This window comes from Geotrypetes seraphini, chromosome 15 (assembly GCF_902459505.1).
Source record: "Geotrypetes seraphini chromosome 15, aGeoSer1.1, whole genome shotgun sequence".
NCBI classification, from domain to species: Eukaryota; Metazoa; Chordata; class Amphibia; order Gymnophiona; family Dermophiidae; genus Geotrypetes; species Geotrypetes seraphini.
In genome coordinates, this window is record NC_047098.1 from 53129418 (window position 1) to 53152567 (window position 23150).

The 23150-nt window shown below is 39.0% G+C and overlaps 1 protein-coding gene across 10 annotated transcripts in view; it reads right to left on the reverse strand.

The window, feature by feature from the left end:
• Nucleotides 1–23150, reverse strand: part of NF1 (neurofibromin 1) — a 393675-nt gene that overhangs the window by 189181 nt on the left and 181344 nt on the right. For 7 of the 10 annotated variants that reach the window (XM_033922537.1, XM_033922536.1, XM_033922538.1 and 4 more), the window contains 2 exons: nucleotides 17314–17449; nucleotides 9935–9997 (listed from right to left, as the gene is read on the reverse strand). In XM_033922537.1, coding sequence (XP_033778428.1) covers nucleotides 9935–9997; nucleotides 17314–17449 — 199 coding nt within the window. The remainder of the gene's footprint in view (nucleotides 1–9934; nucleotides 9998–17313; nucleotides 17450–23150) is intronic. The other 3 variants (XM_033922541.1, XM_033922547.1, XM_033922546.1) reach the window with 1 other exon arrangement.

Genomic DNA, 23150 nt, shown 5'->3' on the forward strand with positions numbered 1-23150 from the left:
TAGCAACGTATTATCAGTATGCAAAGAAAAAAATGTAGACTGAGTCTTAGAGCTGCTCATAACAGAGCACTGTGTAGCCGAGGATTGATGATGTTCCAAATTTAATTCCCTTAGGAAATCCTAATAACTTCCAGCAATGCTGCTGGCTTAAAGAGGCGGTGCACTGACGGGTCCTCCACTTGATCAAGGACTACCACTGTCTCTTGATAAGCAGCCTCTGCTTGAGACCCTGAATTTCCTAAATGTGAAGATTCACTCTGGGGCAGTAAAGGGAAGGACTCCAACTCCCTTCTCTCACTGGTCTTCTGGTTCCAAATTAGAAACCTGCTCTGGGGAAATGCGCTATGAGAGGCCAGATCCTCTGTGCAGTTACAGGAGCATCTTCCGTGGGTGCAGACGTACTACTACAATTTAAATAAGCTGTCCACATAAGACTCCCTAAATCAGGGGTAAAGCCTTGGTAGGAAGCCCAGAAGACCCCTTCTGGGATGCACCTTGCCATCTCTTGGGCTCTCTGAAGTCCATGCATCTTTGTTTCACCAAATCATAAAAACATGATGGCAGATAAAGGCCAAATGGCCCATCTAGTCTGCCCATCCACAGCAACCATTATCTCTTTCTCTGAGAGATCCCATGTGCCTATCCCAGGCCCTCTTGAATTCAGACACAGGGCTCTAGGAAGGAATTCCTTCCTGGCAAATGAACTCCTTGCAACTCCCTAGCCCTAGAGGTACTACAGGGGGCTAAGCCCAGGGTCCTGCGTCCCCACCTGCACTACAGCACGTGGCACATGGATGCTTCTCAGCCTACCATCCAGTGCAAACCTGGCATGATAGCGAGGTAGAAAGTCTGGAGGGTCCATAATAATCTATTTTAAGCAAATCTGAGGTGTTTTGAGGTAGACAGAGGATAGCATAGCTGGTTTTAAGAAGTGTTTGGACAATTTCCTAGAGGGAAAGTCCATAGTCTGTTATTGAGAAAGACAAGGAGCAAGCCACTGTTTGCCCTGGATCGGTAGCATGGAATGTTGCTACTCTTTGGGTTTTGGCCAGGTATTAGTGACCTGGATTGGCCACCATGAGAATGGGCTACTGAGCTTGATGGACCATTGGTCTGACCCAGTAAGGCTATTATTATGTTCTTAATCATAATTTCAAAGATTGTCACCACACCAGCATTTTGGTGCCAAAAAAACAGCCTGAGAGAGCTACAGCAAGCTATTAAAAAAAAACAACAAAAATCAGAGAGGGTTTTTTTTTAAGAGGTGGTAGACTCTATATCTAGTCCCAGAAACCACCAAAACTGACTTATAGAGAAACACCCCCCTCAAAAAAAAAAAATTTTCCCATAGGCTATAATGGCCTTACTCACTGTGCTGTACTGGTGCTGTGGCCTGCTGCTCTACTTCTCACTGCAGCTGGATAATGGAGAAGACCTAAGTTCAAGAGCCTTTAATTTTCAGGCTACCAGTTGGACCAACACTGGACTGAGACTTCAGACCCTCACAAACTTGCATGCCACAATGGGGAAGGAAACACAGCTGGCACCCATCAAAGCCATACAGCCATAAATCAGGGTTGAGCCTTGCTCTCAGAGAATCCCCGAGCTCCTTAACTGTCTAGTCAGGCTGGCTAGTCAGGTACATTTATGGTTGCCCTGCCAGCAGAAGACAGATCATCAGAGGATCTGCATCCTCTCCCAGATAGAGCTGCCCCAGGGCACAAGCCTCAAAATTGGATTAAAAAAACTGAAAATAAAAAAAGTTCTCATAGCAAATCAGAAAGATACCTTCCAGCTCACTTGCAGAAAGAAAACTGAATAGAGGCAGGATAACCCACTGAGGAAAGAGGCAGAGCTGAAGAAAAATTATTGATTCCTTCTGCACCAGGTTGTGATTTGGAGAATTCAACCCACCTGTCAGGACTTGTATGTTTAACAGAAATAATTTTAGGATTCAGGATTTAGAAAGAGCTACAAAATAACCCTGTTTAAAGGGCTGGATTAAGTCATCAGAAAAAAATAGTGCTAATTTAGCACTCTCCAATACAAAATAATACCTTGTCCATGCTGATCATGGTTTAATATAGCTCTCTTATATTTTTAAAACGAAAAGAAACCAAATCATTTTTTCTCACCTGTAACAGGTATTTTCCATAAATAGCAGGATTAATCAGGCACACAAGTAGGTGACATCATCCTATGACACCAGGATGGAACAGCTTTCCCAGAACTTAGCATGGCTTTCCTAAGTCTCTCAATTAGTTCCATAGCTTCATAAGGAATCTAGCTCTCAGGAAGATGAGACTGAGTGCTTGATTTCTCCAACTGTCTATAAAGCACATATCATAGATGGAAAACAATGCTTTTTTATCAACAATCAGGACTGATTCAGCTACAGAAGTGTGTAACTTAAATTATAGCTAAATGATCAACTCCAAGCTTTTGTCTATTGTCCAGGAGCAACCTGTTCTTAAAGAAAGATGTGAGAGTTGTCAGTGTTGCAAAGACAGGTTTACTAGCACAGCTCAACCAAATGTGCCATCTCCAAATATGGATTGGGCCAAATAGTAATATGAAACAGAAGTATGAAGCAAGGATCACACTACTGCTTTGCATATGATATTCAGCAAAGCAGATTACAGAAGGGCTAGAATGGCTCTGATTTGATGAGGTTTTATTTCATTAGTTAAAGGAGTACCAACTTATAACAGAATTAGATAAAGCCAATACATCAAAGTTCACCTAACTATTGGAATACCAAATCTATGGGGCTGGAAAGAGATGTATAGCTACACAGACTTTCTGAAGGCTACAGTTCTTTTAAATAAGAGCCCATTTACATTCCAGAGTGTGAAGGGGGATTCTCATACACATTCTTATAGGGTTTAGGGCACAATAGGCACCAGCTCTGGGGGTGCTTGAGCACCCCCAATATTTTTCCCTGTAAGTCTGTAGACCTGGAGCAGCAAACTCCATTCTGCAAAGCTATAGGAAAACTAAAGGGCTCTATTCACTAAGCAAACCGATCGTGTACAGCACAGGTGTCAAAGTCGGTCCTCGAGGGCCGGAATCCAGTCGGGTTTTCAGGATTTCCCCAATGAATATGCATGAGATCTATGTGCATGCACTGCTTTCAATACATATTCATTGGAGAAATCCTGAAAACCCGACTGGATTATGGCCCTCGAGGAGGGACTTTGACACCCCTGGTGTACAGATTGGTTTACGAGCCCTTAGCGACCAGATTTCCCTCCTACAGTATTCACTAACCTGTGTAGCGATCCGCTTTCGGTGCGCATATGCAAATGAGGGGAACTGCTTGCAAAGTAGGTAAGGACGCGATTCACTAAACTTTTTTTCGATCCCACTGGCCTGAAACCCTTTGAAACTACCATGCCTTCTGCTGCCCTGCTTTCTAACCTGTCAGCCCCATCTCCTGCAGCCCCGAACGAGCCTGCCTGTCTGCCCTGATCTCTCCTGCTCTCTGCCGCCCTTCCCCGCAGTGCAAGCCCGTGGTTTTAAAGCGGGGCTGCAAGCATATCTTATCTGCTTCATAGTGATTGCAAAGGTGGTGGAGGAAGTTATTCTAGGCTCAGATATATTCTTCCATAATTCTTCAGTCAGCTTGATTATGGTCTGATAAATTAGACATCTGGAATGAGGGTTGAAGTTCTAGGTCTCTCTCGACTACAGGCATAAGTTGAAACCCCAACTTCATCTGGGACAATTCAAACAAAACAAAAAACAAACAAACTGACATTTGTAGGGGTGAAAGATCTTGAATCTAGAATAACTGTTTCTGGTAGGAGGATGTGCAACCTATCTGCATATTCTTCCCAGGATCCTCTTAGGTGACTCCCAAGTCTACCCCAAATCATTTGGACCTCTGCTCTTGCTTCCTGTGTACCATCCAGTTACTGGAGAGGTTTATAGTCCATCTGCATATTTTCCCCAATGTAGTTTGGGACTCTTGCACTTTTTCCAGGTTGACTTCAAGGCACTACACTTTTCTTTCCTGATACTAGCTAATTTCAATCTTATTCCCTATCTCAAACTATATTATGCCACATTATGCCTATATTTAAACAGCTACATTGGCTTCCTGTACAGCAAAGAGTGCAATATAAATGTCAATAATACTCTGGATTTGTATCACAAATCCCCAGGATGTTTTCAAGATTTGTTGAAGTTATATTGTCTAAGAAGGGAATTAAGATCTGAACATGGTATGAGAGTGAAATGTGAAACATGTGAGGGTTGTGAATTCTCTGTTTTCAATAGCAGGAGTGAAATTCTGGAACTCACTGACAGGTCAGCTACCATTATGTAAACCCAGGGGTATATCTAAAAAAAATCTTAAAGACAGTTATTTATTAATGCATTCATGTGAATGAAATGAGTAGTAGTAATGGAGGATTTAGGACAGTTTTTGTAGAGTATATGTTGTATTGTTATGGGTGTTTACCTTCTTGCCAGCTCCCTCCTCTGTCTTGCTGCAGTGTTCGCTCAAAGCCGCGGGCAGAGGTTCCTACGCACCTCCTGCGGCTGATCTGGAAGCCTTCTTTCTGATGTCGCAATGTCAGAGGGAACGCTTCCGGGTCAGCCTTGGGAGGCGCGAAGGAGCCGCTGCCCACAGCTTTGAGCGAACACTGCAGCAAGATGGAGGAGGTTAGCCGGAAAGAATGTAAACACCCGGGGGCGGCAGAGGAAAACGTTGCATCACCTTTGAGCAGGGTCACACAAAATACCTCACGGGGCTGCATGCGGCCCGCAGGAAGCAGGTTGGACACCCCTGATATAAAGCATATCAAACCCGTCTTGATTGACTCCCATAAGGTGCTACTTAAGTATTCCTTTGCTCACACGGTGGAGTGCCTTTAGTTAAAATCATGCCCATTTTGACCTAATACATTTCAGATTCCTGCTGACCACCTACCAATCTGCTACTGCACTTACTAATAAAGTGTACTACATTCATTTAACAAACTCTTTTGCTTCCAACCCTCACTGTAATTTTGACACACTGAACTCCCTTAACTGCTCCCACCTCCGACTCCATTACTTTTTCTCAGACTATAGCTGAGTACTTCCAAGACAAGGTTAATTTTGAGCACTCCATTAGGTCACCTCCATCTCCCCTACTCCTGCAATCATTCTCACATCATTCCTTCAAACCCTAACATCTTTTCTTCCTTTTCTAAAATCACAAAGGAGGAAACTTGATATCATTTCTCCTTCTTCAAACTCACTATGTTCCTCTCATCTCTTTCCCAGTCATCTAATCTGCTCGGCTCTGTCTACTACTACTATTTATTATTTCTATAGCGCTGAAAGGCATACACAGCGCTGTACATTTTAACATACAATAGACAGTCCCTGCTCAGAAGAGCTTACAATCTAATTTAGAAAGGACATTTCAGTGTTGGGGAGATTATAGTGGGTATAGGTATCTGACAGCAGTGAGTGGGACATAAGAGTTGAAAGCAGTTTCAAAAAAGTGGGCCTTTAGCTTGGATTTGAACACTGCCAGGGATGGAGCATGACGTATTGATTCAGGCATCCTGTTCCAGGTATACGGCGCTGCAAGAAAGAAGGGACGGAGTCTGGACTTGGCAGTGGAAGAGAAGGGTACAGATAAGAGGGATTTGCCCAATGAGCGGAGATTACGGGGGAGGGGAGCATAGGGGGAGATAAGTGAGGAGAGATATCGGGGGCTTCAAAGCGAATGCACTTGTAAGTCAGTAAGAGACGTTTAAACTGTATTATGAAATGGACAGGGAGCCAATGAAGCGACTTGAGGAGAGGGGTAATGTGAGAATGTGGGTGTGCGGGAGACCCGAGAGAAGTAAGCTGCAGTAGTCTAAGCGCGAGGTGCCAAGAGCGTGGACAAGAGTTTTGGTAGTGTGTTCAGAGAGAAGAGGACGGATTTTGGTAATATTATAGAGGAGGAAGCAGATTTGGCAGTTTGTTGCTTCCTCCTCTATAATATTACCAAAATCTATCCTCTTCTCTCTGAGCACACCACCAAAACCCCTACTGTCATCTCTTTAACCTATCACTTTCTACTGCAACTGTTCCTGATCCTGTTAAACATGCCATATCATGCCTATAAAAAACTTATTTGAACCCTACCGGTACCTGCTTCTCCGACTATCACTCCAGCTCCATCCTCCATTTTGCATCCAAGTTACTCGACATGCTGTACACCACAATTATGTTGATTTTCTTTTATCTCAAGCTATTCTTGATCCACTCCAGTCTGGCATTTATACTTGATATTCTACAGAAACAGCCCTTGCCAAAGTCTTCAGTGACCTATTTCTGGCAAGATTATAAATAATTTATCCAAGGGCCTTTACTTAATCACTGCATAGTAGGCTCAATCTCTGGCAGTGTTCAAGGCCCAGTTAAAAGCCCACCTCTTCGAGAGTGTTTTCAACTCCTAACTCATCTTACCTTGGATTCTGCATCCCCTATCCTATATGTCATGTATGTTTGTCCGAGTAGGAACCATCTATAAATGTCAAAATGTACAGTGCTGAGTATGTTTTTCAGCACTATATAAGTGATAATTAGCAGTAGTAGTAAGCGTCATCTTTCCTGACCTCTCAACTGCTTTTCATATGGTTGAATACCACCCATTTCTTGATATGTTGCCCTCACTTAGATTTCAGGGCTTTTCTTCTATCTCTTTCATTTATATTCATATTTTATTTTAAAAAATGATAACTCTGACTCTGTTCCATGTGGTGTGGGTTTAAACCCTGCGCTGCTCCTTGTGACCCTGGGCAAATCACTTAATCCTCCACCGCCCCTGGTACATTAGATAGATTGTTAGCCCACCGAGACAGATAGGGAAAATGCTTGAAGTACTTGTATATGAACACTTTTGAGTGTAGGTGTAAAACTACAAAAAGGCAATATACAAGTGACAATCCCCTCCTCCCCTTACCCATTTTGCTATGTCTGGAATAGCTTTCCTGGGTTGATACATCAATTCCCAATTTTTGGAGACTGCTTTTTGATCTTATCATTCCCATCATAAACAAAACTCCCTAATCTCTTATTTTGTCCTGTTTATCTGTTCAGAAAAGATTGCAAGTTCAGCTGAGCAGGAATTCTCTCTTACACATTTGTATATAGCGCTGCATACATGTAGCGGCACCACAGAAATTATAAGTAGCAGCAGTAGTAGCAGAGCAGACAAAAACAAAACTGAGGGACTGAGGTGATCTTTGCATGAGGAAATGGTTGTGCATGCTCAGAACTTTATAGTAGGTTTGAGCTCTAGAACAGCTAGCTATCTCTGATGACATCACCCACTTGTGTGCCTGATTCAATCCAGTTTATCCATGGCAAAAAGTTTATCTGTACAATGCAGATATCATATAACCTGCTTATTTCAAATTAGACAATCCAATGATGTGACAACCAGAATTGGGGCCACTTTGGTGTGGAACAATGATATAACATCTCCCATATTGCTCTAGCAAATTTCTTGAAAAATTTGAGACAATAAAAAATAGTTTTAACCAACAATTTACTTAAATTAAAATAAGAGACCATTGTTAAAGCAAGGATCTCCTCATAGGAATTCCGTTTCCTTTTCTCTTTAAGTCTAGAGAAGCCTCTTATCAATCAAATTAACAAAAAGACTTGCTTTCACCCTTTGGTACTGGATTCATTTAAATGGTTTGAGGATGAGTTGATGCCAGAAACAGAATTCACTTCAGGAAATTCTGGTGCAATTTTATATTGTATTACACCAAGGATCACCTCCCACCATTATAAATATAAACAGAGACTTCTGGAATACTAATATCAGAGAGACAGAATACGGTACAAGGAAACATTTCATGTCATACAATCATAAATGAGATACCGGTAGGGAATGACAGGCTAAGGAGTCTCCCCTTCTACCTACACACAGTAAAGTACAGGACAGCACTGGCATACATATAGGTTCATCGTCTTCATGCCCTTCATAAACTGTTGCTCTGATAAGGAACTCAGTTACTGAAACGTGAACCAAAACAAAGAAAATGATACATGAAAAACTAAAGAAGTGCTTAAAAGACTGGCAGTAAACATGCTAAACAATAAGTTTAATACTGTTGCAAGTCATTTTAGATCAGATGTACTAGGCAATTTTCCTACAAGCACAAAGGCCCTGATTCTATAAACTGCACTAGCGCCCACCTTAAAAACAGCCACCGATCGTGTGTTAATCACGCGACGGTGCCATTTATAGAATCATGCCTTCGGGGAAGGTAGGTGCTGGAAATGTAGGCCAGGGTTTTCAAGGCTTATATTTCTGGTGCCTACCTTTCATGTGAATTGCAACTACGAAGGCACTTTACAATGCCTACAGTGGCGTTAGGCATTGCAAAGCGCCTCTGTAGGCATGATGTAAGTGTTGCTTTTTAAAGTGCCGGAAGGAGCCTTGAATTTTTGTACAAAAACCCCTTTTAAATGGTATTTTGCACTTAACTTAGGTGCCAGTATAGAATATGGACCAAAATGCACAGCTGGCCCAATCTGGCTTGTATTCAGTCATCTAAACAAAATATATATCTGTTATAATCCTAATACAGCTTCTTCTTTTTTCCCAGGTAACCAAATGTAGTCTGTATTTTATTAATACACAATGGCAACAATAATGTTGTTAATTTAGTTAAATGTTTGTGCAACTTTACAGTCCATTTAAAAGTTTGTCATCATGAAAACATGTTCAGCTGGTAAGTTTCAATATGTCTTTATTGAATCTGTAAAGCAAAACACAGGAATCACAAAATTTCAGGCTGGTAAATTTCAGAATACATACAAAAAGGGTGAGGGGAAGAATTTTCAAGGGAGCGGTTTGTAAAATTAAAAGTTAAGAAGAAACCTGTCAACAAGATCAGTGGTGGCCCAAAAGCTTATGTATTTTACTCATATGTGCTCTTGTCATGCAGCACAAATATGGTACATGTGATCCAAACATTCTATGAGGTCTCTAAAACAATAGGCATAATTATCAATGTGAGCTTTTGTTAACAAGTGTTATTTTACTACAAACTTTTGCTATGTTAACATAGGTCCCATTTATGCAGCGAGACTGAGACCTACTGTTAATCTGGAGTTAACAGTAAAATAACATGTCTTAGAGGTAGCTCATGTTGCTAACTTCACTCCCAAATGCCTTATACCAAGGGATAATTTTACAATTACACAAAGCTTAAAACATTAAACTTTAGTATTCACCAGTGATCTGTCAATTCTGTCATGAAATTTCAATGCCAAAGAATCCCTAGAGCAAGAATGGTAAAGCTGATGAAGAAACTAAAAGGGTAGCTTAGCTTACCTGGTCAGACAGGCTTGTGGTAGTATTAGTAAGAGCACTAGAGAATGACTATGCAAAGCAAAAGGAGACTCAAGGGCTAAACATCAAACCAAAGAAGCCTGGAATAAAGCATTAATTCTTTACAGTGCAGGTCTTATAAAGCTAGAGTCCCTTCCAGGAAGAAATCCTTGTCCCAAAGAACCCATAAATAAGCAAATCTAGCATTCTGTGAACTTCTGAATAAAAAGAATTCCAACTTCTCACTACTGCAGCTGATTAGAAGAGAAAAGGATCGCTTGAGAAGGCAGGCTTAAAAAAGAAAACAAAAAATTATTTTTTTCTTTTGAATCTGCTAGCCACATAAGATTATGTAACATAATGTAGTTCCAGTGGGTTAATTGAAATGAAAGCTATTTGGTGCCAGAATTAGTAGAATGATTTAATAGAATAAGGTCAAACAGGTTGAGGTGAAAAGACTTAGAATAAATAGCAGAAGTCTAGTTTTGTTCTGTAAAGTTGTTTTTTATTTGTAGCTGGGGAAAGGATAGTTTGCTAATTTGTAAGATGGCTAATAAAAATTTCTCCAAAAAAAAAAAAAAATACCAAACTTACTGATTTTTTGTTTTCCTTTTTTTCTTTTACGGAAGCTTTACTCAGAAGAGAGTGGCAAGTTGCCTATAGAACAGAGATGAGCACAAACAAGTCACAGCACCAGCTATACATATAGCAACAAAAAAAAAAAAAAAACCCACAATGTTGACTTTTACACAAAAATTACAGCATAAAAAAATCAAAATAAAAAAAAATTTAAACATATCCACTAAAGCAACCACATGATGAAGATAGAGAGATCTGTCAAAACATCATTTGTGATGCTTTATTAACACAGGAAGCAAACTTTGGGTTGAAATCATTTCTGCTATTTCAGACACTAAACAGCTTTACATTTTATGAGCATATGCAATTTCTGTTAAGGATTTCCGTGCTTAATTTTTTTGAAAACCTCATCCATAAAAAAACTGAACACAGTTTAGTTTGTTCAGAAAAATAATAATAAAGGGTCACAGAGGTTTGATAAATACATAGTTTAAAAAAAACAGATTTGATATAAAAAACCCACCTGCCCTAAAGATAATTAGTCAAGATCTGTTATTAATTTTGGACTAGTTGTGGTCAAGGAGTCTCTCTTCACCAGTTAAATACTGGCATTTTAAGTTAGGATCCTTTTAGTAAGTCACAATAAAAGACTTTATAACATGAATTTGTACCATAAATCAATTCTTTGGATGTCAGATATCTTCTCTCTCATGCAAAATTAAAGGAGTTATTTTTTATTCTTTATCACGAATAGCCTTCACTCATGAGCCTAATATGCTCAGTAAAAGTCATTTTTGCTATACTTAGCAGTCTGAATACTCCACATTTTACTATGGTGAAAAAGATTTTTATGTTACAGATCATTCAACATACCTAATTTGCAAACAGTTCTCTAACACAGATCAATGCCATTGCCTGACATTAGGAAAGACAAATAATGAACAAAGAAAAGAAGCAGAAACAAACTTCTTTGAGAGAAAGTGTAAAGAAATGGAATAGTAACATATTACGTTCGAAAAAGAACACAACATGCAACCAAGAAACACACAGGCAAGAGACTAAATTTACCCAATAGCAAAAATCTGTGTTGAGTTTTCCAGTTACGAAAGATATTGCAATTTAATGAATAGTGTGCTAACAGCTACAATGTGGGCATCTCTTTGTACTTTTTTCATAGTCTTGTCATCTAAAAGAATACAATTCAAAATGCAATGATGTAGAAACTTGTTCTTTCATGTTAAAAGTGTAGAGTATGCTGAGTGGATCAGTGAAACAACTGAAGAAATATTCACACAGTAAATAAAAATATGAAACCAAAAAAATCTTGGACTGTAGCAACCACTTTTGCAGCAATAACAGCCCATCAACTTTGTATAAGAGATTAGTATAGTGTCTGAAAATTCTTCCTGGCAGAACTGCTCAATCTCTTTCAAGTAGTCTAGTGCAGTGGTTCCCAACCCTGTCCTGGAGGACCACCAGGACAGTCGGGTTTTCAAGATAGCCCTAATGAATATGCATGAGAGAGATCTGCATATAATGGAGGTGCCAGGCATGCAAATCTGCTCCATGCATATTCATTAGGGCTATCCTGAAAACCCAACTGGCCTGGTGGTCCTCCAGGACAAGGTTGGGAACCACTGGTCTAGTGAACACCTGTGGACTGTAGTCTTCAAGTCTTGCTATATATTTTCACTTAGCCTTGACTGGAATAAGAACACATACTTTCTTCTTACTAAGCCAAATCACTGTTGGCTTAGATTTATGCTGGCTTAGTATCATTATTGTGCTGGAAAGTGAATCTTTTCCCCTGGCAGAATGAAACAGGTTTTTCACTAGGATCTGCTTATATGTTGCATCATCTATCTTTTCCTTCATCTTCACAAGCCTCGCCTATCTCCATTGGTTCACAGTATCTTCATAACATAATGCTGTCACCAATTTGCTTTAATGGTGACATTGTGATAAGGTGGTGTTGTTTTTTTTTCTTTTTTAAATGATGCACATATTGCTTAGCATTAAAACTAGAAAAGTTCCAATCTGATCTTATCAGACCACAAGATCTCCTCCAAGTGCCTCCTAAGTATTTCTTTATAAACACTATGTAGCACATCATGTGGTTTTTCTTTAGCACTCAATATTTCCCTGTGTCTTGGCCAACAACCTCTCTCAGCAGTTTCCCCAAACCATGGCTACTGACTTTAGAGGGATGGCCAAATTAAGAGTGTCCTAACTATAATATCAAACTGTTTCCACTTTACAATGATAAGCTTAATAGTATCCCAAAGGGCATTTGACTACTAGTTATGTTTCTACCCTGCTCAAAGATGCACTGGAATAATGATAATTGTACAAATATTTCCAATCAAATATTGTTTATTAAAATTTAACAGAATAATCTTGTTTCAAAAGGCATTTGTACAATGGAAGCACATTTAGTCAGGTAGTGTAACTACAGCTTCTCTGACTTAATGTCCTCAAAATTCTATCCTATATTTACTTATATATACCTAATATATGACGACATTTTACTGTCTGCATATAATTGGTCAAGAATACTTGATACCATATAAGGTGCTTGCATGCATATCGGGGGAGTGTCTTTCCCCCTCACACAAGGATTTCTTAAAGTTACATTCTAATACTAGCTTACATCATTTATAAAAATACAGAAGAAATAAAGATAAAGTATTGCAATATACTTACAAAGAAAAATTATCCATACACACAGCTTGAAATCATTCCCTTAAAAGTCAAGCTGCTGCTCCCATGTTACTGAGTGATTCTGCAGCATGCACAGAGATGCTTTGTCCCAGTGTAAGAGAAGGGGAGTGGCCAACCCACTCCCACAAAATCTACTTTTTCCTATATAAATCCTCCAGTACATTTTTGAGGTAATTATATTCTAATCTAAGACCTTTAAAATAAATGTTCCTACATTTATGAGTACTATTGTATTTTAATAGTTTACTAAGATTTAATTAATCGTTTATGCATTTTGTATATCCAATTAATGTTTTCTAACTTTACTCTGCAAAAAGTGGAGGGCCCCCTGGAATGTAATCTCTGTAATAAGAAGAAAAAGTCCATCTTTACAGTAACCAGGTCAAAGGCCAAACCTTATCTTTCACAGGTCTCTGGAGTAATACCCCAAGACCAGACTGGGCACACAATGAAACAATAGAACTTCATAAAGCTAAACTACAGCCCCGGGTTTATCTTCTCTGGCCTTCAACAGAGCTTATCAATTAATTCTAGTGCCCTGAGAGAATGCCTACTCTTCTCCTGTTTCCAGTTACCACAGCACAAAACACATATTTTTTCCAGATCAATATGTTATCCCATATTTGTCTACCTGGTTTGTGTTCTGGTTTATCCAATTGTGATTTTATATAGCCACTCATAAAACCTCCTCAGCTCTTGGATTAAGTCCTTATCTTATCAATCAATCCCTAACTAGTAAATCCTAAGCCATGGTAAGAAAGTGTAGTGGCTATTATTTTATTTCATGCTTAACCATTCCACCACTTACCTGTCCATTTTTAATAGGCTGCCACCCCCAGGCTCATTTGAGCCAAAGGGCCACATCACTACACTGAATTTTTCTTATACTTTCCCCCAAACTGTACCTTTGAATAATTTTATCCAAAAGTTCTTTCATCATCTTTAGACCTTTGTTTCAAATTCCATTCATACAAAAGAAATAGTTTGATCCTTTATCTAGGAATATTCAAATCAACTTCAATATTGTCAATGGACATTGATGGACTCTATTTAAATTTCCTGTAGGCCTTGTTAGGACAATTTTTAGAAACAAAATATGATAAAGGGTATGAAGAATTATGCAATAAAGACTGATTGGTTTAATCAGGTTTTGACCATTCTTATAAATTGTCCTTTCATGTTAAAAGTGTAGTTTGTTGTGTAAGTCACTGAAACAAACTCTTACTTTAATACATTTTGAATTGTATTTTTTAGACAACAAAATGTGAAAATACATAATTGTGAAGACTTTTATAAGGCAAAGGACCAAGACAAAAGTGAGCCAAGAGGTTCTATATGCAATATGTACATATTGCAACACTCTTACACATTCATATCCATGTTTTATACGTTCAAAAATATTTCTTACCAAAAAATTTCTTCCACCATACACTTTGCAGTGGATCAATCCAACTGCTTCATACTGACAAGAATACTAAAACACACAAATCAGCTATTTAACAGAACTCCCAGATACTGTACAGCATTGTTTTCACAACTTTTATTCCCAAAGAATGGGAAAAAAGCCCCACCATAATTCAAATAGCAGCTTTTGAAAGCTAGTAAAAAAGCTAACTAATCAAGACTCTCTAATAAAAGGAAAAAGACATTCACAGCAATGAGATTGAACCAAGATCCATTCTGACACAATTCATGTATATTTCTGCCAGGGCTGTGGCATCCAAAGATTAATACTTGCATATAATACAGTTTATGTAAACTGCTTTAGTTGTACCCACAGAAAGACAGTATACAAAATCCATGATCCTACACCCTTGACTCTTGTCATAATGGAACATTCTAAGAGTTGTCTCATAGTATCTTCATAAACTAATAGAGTTCAAAATAATTTTAGACTCATTAGGAAACACCACTTACAGGATTAAATATTAAAAACAATTTAAATCAGGAAAACAATTTATTCCTTGAAAATGTGTTAATGGGACTGGCCAGATGGCACACTGGCATGTAGCATATCCATTGTTCACAAGAACTGAACCTGCAGTCTTGTTGATTAATGACTGGAGACTTGTGGCTGAGCCACGGAGACTGCATAAGCCGCGACCCAAGTTCGAGGAAACATGTTCATGAGTAGCAAGAGCAGCCCACCAGACCAGAAGGAGACATATCTTATTAGTGGTCATACATAAGGAAGCATAGCCAGAACAATCTTTGCAAGTTCAACAGTTTTTGGTAAGCCTGTCAGTGCAAGTGCTTTTCTCCACTCAACTCCACATTTGGTTCCTGCTCTACATGTATGCTTCTTGTTCCACATCTTGATTCCTAATCCTGCTTGGTCTCTGCCTTGCTTAACCATGCCCTTAGTCTAGCTCCTTCATCAACACTTTTGTCTAGGGTGTACCATTACAGAAGGAAGCCAGAAGGAGCTAGTCAAGGTCAATAAGAGTGATGTTCAGCAGCTGGATTTGGGGCTCATGACTAGACATGACTAGAAGAAATATATACCGCTCTACTATCCAAGGTCCCAAGCAGATCAAAGGCCATCTTCTCGGTAACGAAAAACTTAAAGGTCCAATGCATTCCCAGCAAACGAACCTAGACTGCGAATCCCTCTCCACCTTCTTCCATGACAAAATATCAAAGATACATGCAAATCTGGACTTAGAGGCCAAAGCACTCCCATACATCCCAGAGACCACCCAAGATGACAATCCGCTCAAGACGGAAACCTTGAACAGTTTCAAAACCGATCTACCACAATGACATCAAAACCATAATCAACTCTGTACGCCCGCGACCTCGATCCTGGACTCATGTCCCTCCACTACACTCCTGGATACAAACGAGGTATTCCTAGAATCCATCCTACCTTAATAAATGAATCCCTTACGACAGGTGTAGTTCCACGGAGCTGGAAATCTGCCATAGTAAAACCACTCCTGAAAAAACAAACCATGGACCCAGACAACCCAAGTAGCTTCCGACCTGTCTCAAACCTCCCATTCATCTCAAAAATATTGAAAAAGACAGTACTCGCGCAATTGCAAGACTTCATGGAGACAAATGTCACCCTCTCCAACTTCCAATCGGGCTTCAGGAAACACCACATCATAGAAACAGTGCTTTTGGACATCCTAGATGACTGCTGGAAATCCTAGACGACAGAAATGATGCGTTGCTGGTACTATTAGACCTCAGTGCCGCCTTCGACACCATCGACCACTCTCTCCTCTTGTCCAGGCTAAAGCCAATCAGAATCCCCCACAAATAATAAATCCCAATAAATAAATCAGTTAGAGCAAGGTAATGTAGATACTGGTTATAGCAGGAAAGCCTCCTCTTCACCCGACACATAGTCCATTTTTTTTTTTTTTCTGTATTGGTATCTAGTGGTTTAGTGAAAGGACCCCTTAAAGAAAAATGGAAGGGTGGGCTGATGTAATGCTCATTACATTTCTATGCTACCAACACAGATACTTTTAAAGAAGGTATGTGACATTCAGTTTACATGCTCCCTCCTATCTGTAGAGATGAGCAAGGACACATCCTAAGGGCCAGCTTGAATGTACCTGCCAACCCATTCACATGAAGTTTGCTCATAATTATTTTCCCTAACAATGTGTCACTATAACAGAGGTACCTTCAACATAAATCAACAAATTTAACATTTCTCTGAAGTTCTCAACCCCAGCTTTTAAAGAAATAAAATATAATCACTTGTAAAACCCAACTGGCTTGAAATATAAGAGAACTCCCAAAGCAGTTTTCCAAGTACTTGGCACTTTTGGGTAGCATGCATTTGCTTACTGGTGTACAGACGAATCTTGTTTAGTAGCTAACTGATGACTTCCTATAAGTCAAAGGACCACTGTCATGTGTTCAGTCTAAACAGTAGAGTTATGGCAAAACATATATACACACAGGTTTGGTACATAGTGATTCTGTACACCAAACCATGTTTTAATTTTTCCAAGGTCATTTCAATGCAACTATACTATTTCTTTAAAGATATTGTGAAAGATTAACTTATTTATAAAGCTCCTTTTGCTATCAGCTTGATGTATTTTCAGACATGAAGCTTACATAAAATCTGTGCCTTTTAAGAAATTAGACAGCTTGAGCAAATAAGCTGAAATGTTCTGCAAGCAATTTTGAGTAGCCCACATTGTAGCAAAGTAGGTGGGTTAGTTTTCCTAACTACCACTTGAGCAGTGTGAACTATATGGGCTAAAAGTGCCAACATATATGGTCTCTATTTGTATGGGCAGTGAGGAAACAACATAGCACATATACATTTGAAATTTTCATGAATATATGTTGTTTTACTTGTCCAAACTAAGCACACTCTTGGGAACAACCTCTTCTTAACCCAGTTTATAAGCAACATGCTGCAGAACGTTTAACATTTCTTCATTATTAGACAAATTGAAAATATTAACATTAAATATGCAGCAACTTTAACATAATTCGGAAGTCTGCAAGCCCACAAAAAATTATAAGCAAAATTGAAAAGAAGCAGAAATGGCACTTGCAAGGCAAGTTGAACAAGGAGTAAAACCTGAAAAGAAAACAGATATTTATGGACTAAACAGTTAAGAGAAAAACACTTTAAAGTAAAGAATAAATAAAAGATTGTTTCCTAAACTATGTACAAATGCTTTACCCAAGCATACCTGGTACAGACAGTGGCAGACACTGCGCAGCTGGGGAGGAAATTCTGACGAGGAAGTAATAATTGCATGGAAGAATTTCTCTGTCATCTGCCGCAGCCAGCGTTGATTTTCATCCAGACTTTCCATCCCTTCCAGCCTAGAGGAGATGGAAAATTGGATCGCTACACCTTTTGTAGTGCATTTCAAGTGTTATTCTCAGGAATGAAAAGAACCACCAATATGAAAGTTTGTTTGGTTTCTGCATCCCTTTAATTGATCAATGAAACTCATGCACCCCCTTCCGAAACCATTTGCCCACTAGTAATTACTGACAGCTACATATGTTGCTGCTAACAAATTGCTACAACTACAGTAGAACCCAGTTAATCCTACCAATAACTGTCCTAATAACTGCCTTCACTCTATCTAGGAAGTTTCAATAAATTGCCTTGGATTTCAAGACCCTTCTCTGCACCCTGTATGACCTCTTCTCATGCCCCTTAGAAATCACTGGTTAACCCTTTCAGGACCAAGGGACATATTTGTCCCATAACTTTAAAATCTTATAAATTTTGATTGGGATAGTCTACAGTTCTAAATTTGATATGTACGGATTCCATATGATACTGCCTTTATGTAAACAAACTGGTTCCGACATTCATTCATTAGCGTCGTTGCCAGATTGACGAGAAGATTCACTTGCCACACTGTCCATAAGCCTGAAGTGTGATTTTTTTTTTTAAAAATAATGATATTTCACAAAAAAAATCAATTTTTTTGGCATCTGCAAGCCCTTTTTACCATAAAAATGTCGTCAAAACCACAAAAATTGGCCTACGATCCTTATGGTCTTGAAAGGGTTAAGAACCCCTGGCCTATAAGCTGTTAGGCAAGATATACTAGTGTGATTTTTCCCATCAAAATGGTAAAACTTGATAACAAGAGGCTGAACATCTAGATATGAGAGAATCACAAGGATCTGAATCACTTACACCAGGGGTGTCCAATGTCGGTCCTCGAGGGCCGCAGTCCAGTCGGATTTTCAGGATTTCCCCAATGAATATACATGAGGTCTATTTGCATGCACTGCTTTCATTGTATGCTAATAGATCTCATGCATATTCATTGGGGAAATCCTGAAAACCCGACTGGATTGCGGCCCTCGAGGACCGACATTGGACACCCCTGACTTACACAGACAAGTTTGATAATATGAATAGGAAAGTTGATTTTATATAGTCTATTTAACATTAACATTACTAAACCATAACACTGAATCTTCTCTGAGATGCAAATTATAAAAATGTCACTAAAAAGATTATGGAAGAAAAAAATAGCATGTTGATATTGCTGCTTAAGGAATAAGCATAGTGGTTTTTCACTCTAGCTTTTCTCATTCTTTATAAAATATTTACAGTTCTAATTGGAGTATAGGGCAACACTACCTCAATTTATCATTTGACTTCTGAATGCTGAAAGACTGCCTTATTCTTCTGCTGCACAAAAGTATCAAATAGCTTCAGAAGAGTAATATTACTATCCCTATAATTTGGTATTTAGCAACTGCAAAAAAATGATGATAGAATTACAATTGGATCACCCGAAAGTTTAGTTTTTACTATTTTCACACCTTTAAATCTGTCCTTGGGCAATAATCATTTTCATTGTCATCATCCAAAACACTATGTAACAAGATTTTTATTCCTGGGCACTAAGTGTAATTTTTTGAAAGCTCATGCCTAAAAAGTATGGAGACCAAACGACTATTATTCCATAAAACTTTGCTTTAGTGACAAGGATAGACAATTTTACAATTTACCTACTTAAAATGTGAAAATGCCAATTTTTCATCTTTTATTTCTTAAAAAACCATAAAAAGCAACATAAGAATCATTATTAACATGTATTTAATATTGAAGTTAAACAAAGATGGTAGGATGTCAGAGTTCCAAATAGTTGGGAATGGTCAAGATTCATATGAATCAAGAACAATCTCTTAGTTTTCCTTATTCTGTTAGTTTGTAAAGTAGCATGTCTCCCCATTGTTGTGGACTTGAAAAGGATTTTTTGTGTTGTATATTATTGTTAAATTTGATGTTAGAAACCTTTTTTCCTTGTTAACTATTAAATTCATAAATAATAAAAAAAAATAAACATAGATGACCACAGATGATTTAGAAGCAAGTAAGAACATAAGAACATAAGCAGTGCCTCCGCCGGGTCAGACCATAGGTCCATCCCGCCCAGCAGTCCGCTCCCGCGGCGGCCCGAACAGGTCACGGCCTGTCTGAGTCACCAGAAGGGGCCCCCTTGCCACCTTGATTTCCCATTGAGTCCTATCTTCCCATCGAAGTCCTAACCCTCCGGTCTTGCACATGCACGACCTGGTTGGATTTCTATACTTATTACCTGGTTAGCTTTCTATACCTGTGTTACATCTCAGCACCTCTCTCAGTATCCCACGATCCCCCTATCCCTCAGGAATCCGTCCAATCCCTGTTTGAATCCTTGTACCGTACTCTGCCTGATCACTTCCTCCGGTAGCGCATTCCAAGTGTCCACGACCCTTTGGGTGAAAAAAAACTTCCTTGCATTTGTTCTGAACCTATCTCCCTTCAGTTTCTCCGAATGCCCCCTCGTGCCTGTTGACCCCTTCAGCCTGAAGAATCTGTCCCTATCCACCCTCTCTATGCCCCTCATGATCTTGAAGGTAAATCACTTTTTAAAAAAATCAGCCCCCAGATGTAGTCTCCCATCATGTTCTCATTACATCGGACCTGGTACCAGTGTTTGAAGTCCAGTATATCCTGGTCGAAGCGCTTACCTTGCTCCTCTGAGTATGCTCCCATATTCTTCTTCAATGTTTCAAGATGAGTATTAAGGACATGGATTTTGAGAGACATCCTACAGCCCATTTTACTGTAATTCATCACAGATTCTCAACCAACTCCATGTAGTTTTTGACCTTGTGATTGCCCAGGAAGCCCCAAACCATTGCAACAAAGCTGGTCCAAGCCGCTTTCTCTACTACTACTAATCATTTCTAAAGCACTACTAGACATCAAAACATAGGAGACAGACTCTGCTCAAAAGAGTTTACAATCTAGTCAAGACAGACAAACTGGACAAGAAAGTGCATCAATGCACATTGCTCAGGTGAGAGAATTGCAGAGGGAATGATAAGACTTAGTGCTTAGAAGGTGGATTGGTGTTTGGAATTGAAAGCATCTTCAAAGTGGGCTTTGAGTCTGAATTTGAACACTGCCAGAGACAGAGCCTGATGTACCGAGTCAGGCAGTTTGTTCTAGGCATATAGTGCAGCAAGGTAGACAGGACAGAGTTTGGAATTGGCCTTAGAAGAGAAGACTTATTCAATGAGCGTAGTGCCCGAGGAGGAGGGTAGGGATGGAAGAGAGAGGAGAGATACTGAGGAGCTGTGGAACGAATACACTTATAGGTCAGTAAGAGGAGTTTGAACTGTATGTGGAAACGGATAGGGAGCCAATGAAGTGACTTGAGAAGAGGGGTAATGTGGGCATAGTGACAATGGCAGAATATGAGGTATGCAGCAGAGTTTTGAACAGACTGAAGGGGAGAGAGATGGTTTAGCAGATCAGTGAAGCAGGTTGCAGTAGTCTACTCAAGAAGTGATGAGGGAATGGATGACGGTCTTGGCCGTGCATTCAGAAAGAAAGGGTCTAATTTTAGTGATATTGTACAGGTTTTGGCAATTTGTTTTTTGCTTTTTTTCATCCTAGTTAGCTTCTTGGGAAATTACTTGCACTCCAGAATTTTCTTTATCTGTGGTAACTTTAACTACTAAATTAGATTCTCTGTCCAAAATATGCCTTGTAGGCATCACACATCTTACTAGATGCTTCTATGGAGTACTTTTTCCCTCTTGTCTTGATAAATTGGCTGCATACATAGTAAAATGCATCTGCCTGATGTTTGCACCTTAGTAAAAGGGCCCCTAAGTTTACTTACCTTGGAATCAATCTGGAATGTTCTGCAAAAAAAAGGTAAATTTCAAAATATCCCTGGTCACAAAAGATAAGCTTGAGGGGAATGATAGTTATTTTCTATACTTTTGTGACATGGGCAATTAAGAGCACTTATTATCCAGGAGCAAAAAAATAAAATAAAATTTTGTTACGTAGTGAATAATTGGATAGCAGCTGATTTAGTTGTTTTCCCATTCTTCTATTAGATTCTTTCCTGGACAGTCATCATTATGAGGATAAATTACCATCGTTGCCTAAAAGTCAAGTAAATTCTTAGGAGGTGAACTATCATATGGGCCATAACACAACAGGTTATATAAGAAAGATAAAATCATAATCTGCTTTACTGTAATCGCACATCCATCATAAAGCAAACTCTCTTCAATGGCATGTGAAAAAATGTGCTGTTTATTAAATCGACTTAGAGTTTTTCAGGGTATTGCAAAATTCTCAGAAATCAAAATATGGTTTTCTTAATTAGTCAACAACTTTGAAAAAGACAGGAAAGGCTCACTGAGTGGCTGGATTCGAATCCTGGCTCAAGTTTCCTGCTCAACCATGACTAAGATGTTGTAGGGCAGAGACATTCAGTGGCTAGAATTAGGATCCATGATTGCAGGGGTCTGGATGGAGCTCTGGCATGTAGTACTACTCTTCTGCAATTTGCTTCACATGTTTTTTTTAAGGATTATTGTACTGTGATCCATCTTTGACAACTATTGGAAATATGAGATATAAATCATTAAAATAAAATCAATATGGAAAGGAGTACAAATAAGAGTAAAAATCCCACGATAGCTGTAAATGATTCCTTATGATGTGAGATCACAGTCCTGGGGCCAACTGAGATGGAAACAAAGCAGGAGGAGAAAATTGCTGGGTCACAGAACCATTCTCTTTCCTGTTATAATCCACAGGAGTTGGTATTAACTCCACTGTTTTTTAACATTTTTTTGAGCTCTTACTATACTTATTCAGAGTGGTAGATGCGTGGATTGGTCTCCCAGCAGAGGTGGTGAAGACAAAGACTGTATCTGAATTCAAGATAGTGAGAGACAGGCAAGTAGGCTCTCTTAGGAGAGGATGAGATGGTAGATGCTGTGGATGGGCAGACTGGATGGGCCATTTGGCCTTTATTTGCTGTCATGTTTCTATGGTTCTATCGTGGAGTTAATGCTTTTTTTGTTTTGTTTTGTTTCAAAAATTTATTAGGAATATGAAAATACAAAGAAGTATACCACAATCTGGAAACAGAAACAACCAGAAACTAACCAAAGCACAAGACAAAAGGGTCTACCGCACGGTGTCTGCGCGGAGACAAAAGTTAATGCTTTTTATCAGTAACACAAAGCAAGGTGGTGGCCACAGAAGTATCACTAAAGAACTTATTCATTTCAGCATCAGGTGGCATATAAAATGAGACCCGACACAGCTGTGTTTCAGCATACATATGCCTGCAACGAGGGTCACAAAACAACTGATAAAGCTTCCAAGTTTATTAAAAATTTGATCTAACACCCATCAAACAATCTAAGCACTTTACAATTAAGTCTTAAAAATAAGAAATAAAACATAATAAAAAATTAGTCTAAAATGTTAATTCATATAAATGTGACAAAAGTTTCTTACAGTGAGACAATTACTTTTCAGCGGCACTCAAGACCGCAACACTTTTCATGCCTACTGTGTAGCATGCTGCAGTATTTTTAATTTTAACATTCTTGGAAATTTTCCTTTATCACAGCAAAGGCTCTTGATGCAGGCCATAAGGCCAAAACATGATCGTGTTGAGTCCTGTTTGGAATAAAGCTATTTTGCACCATCAGGTCAACTCCACTGTGTTTTTCAAAAGAA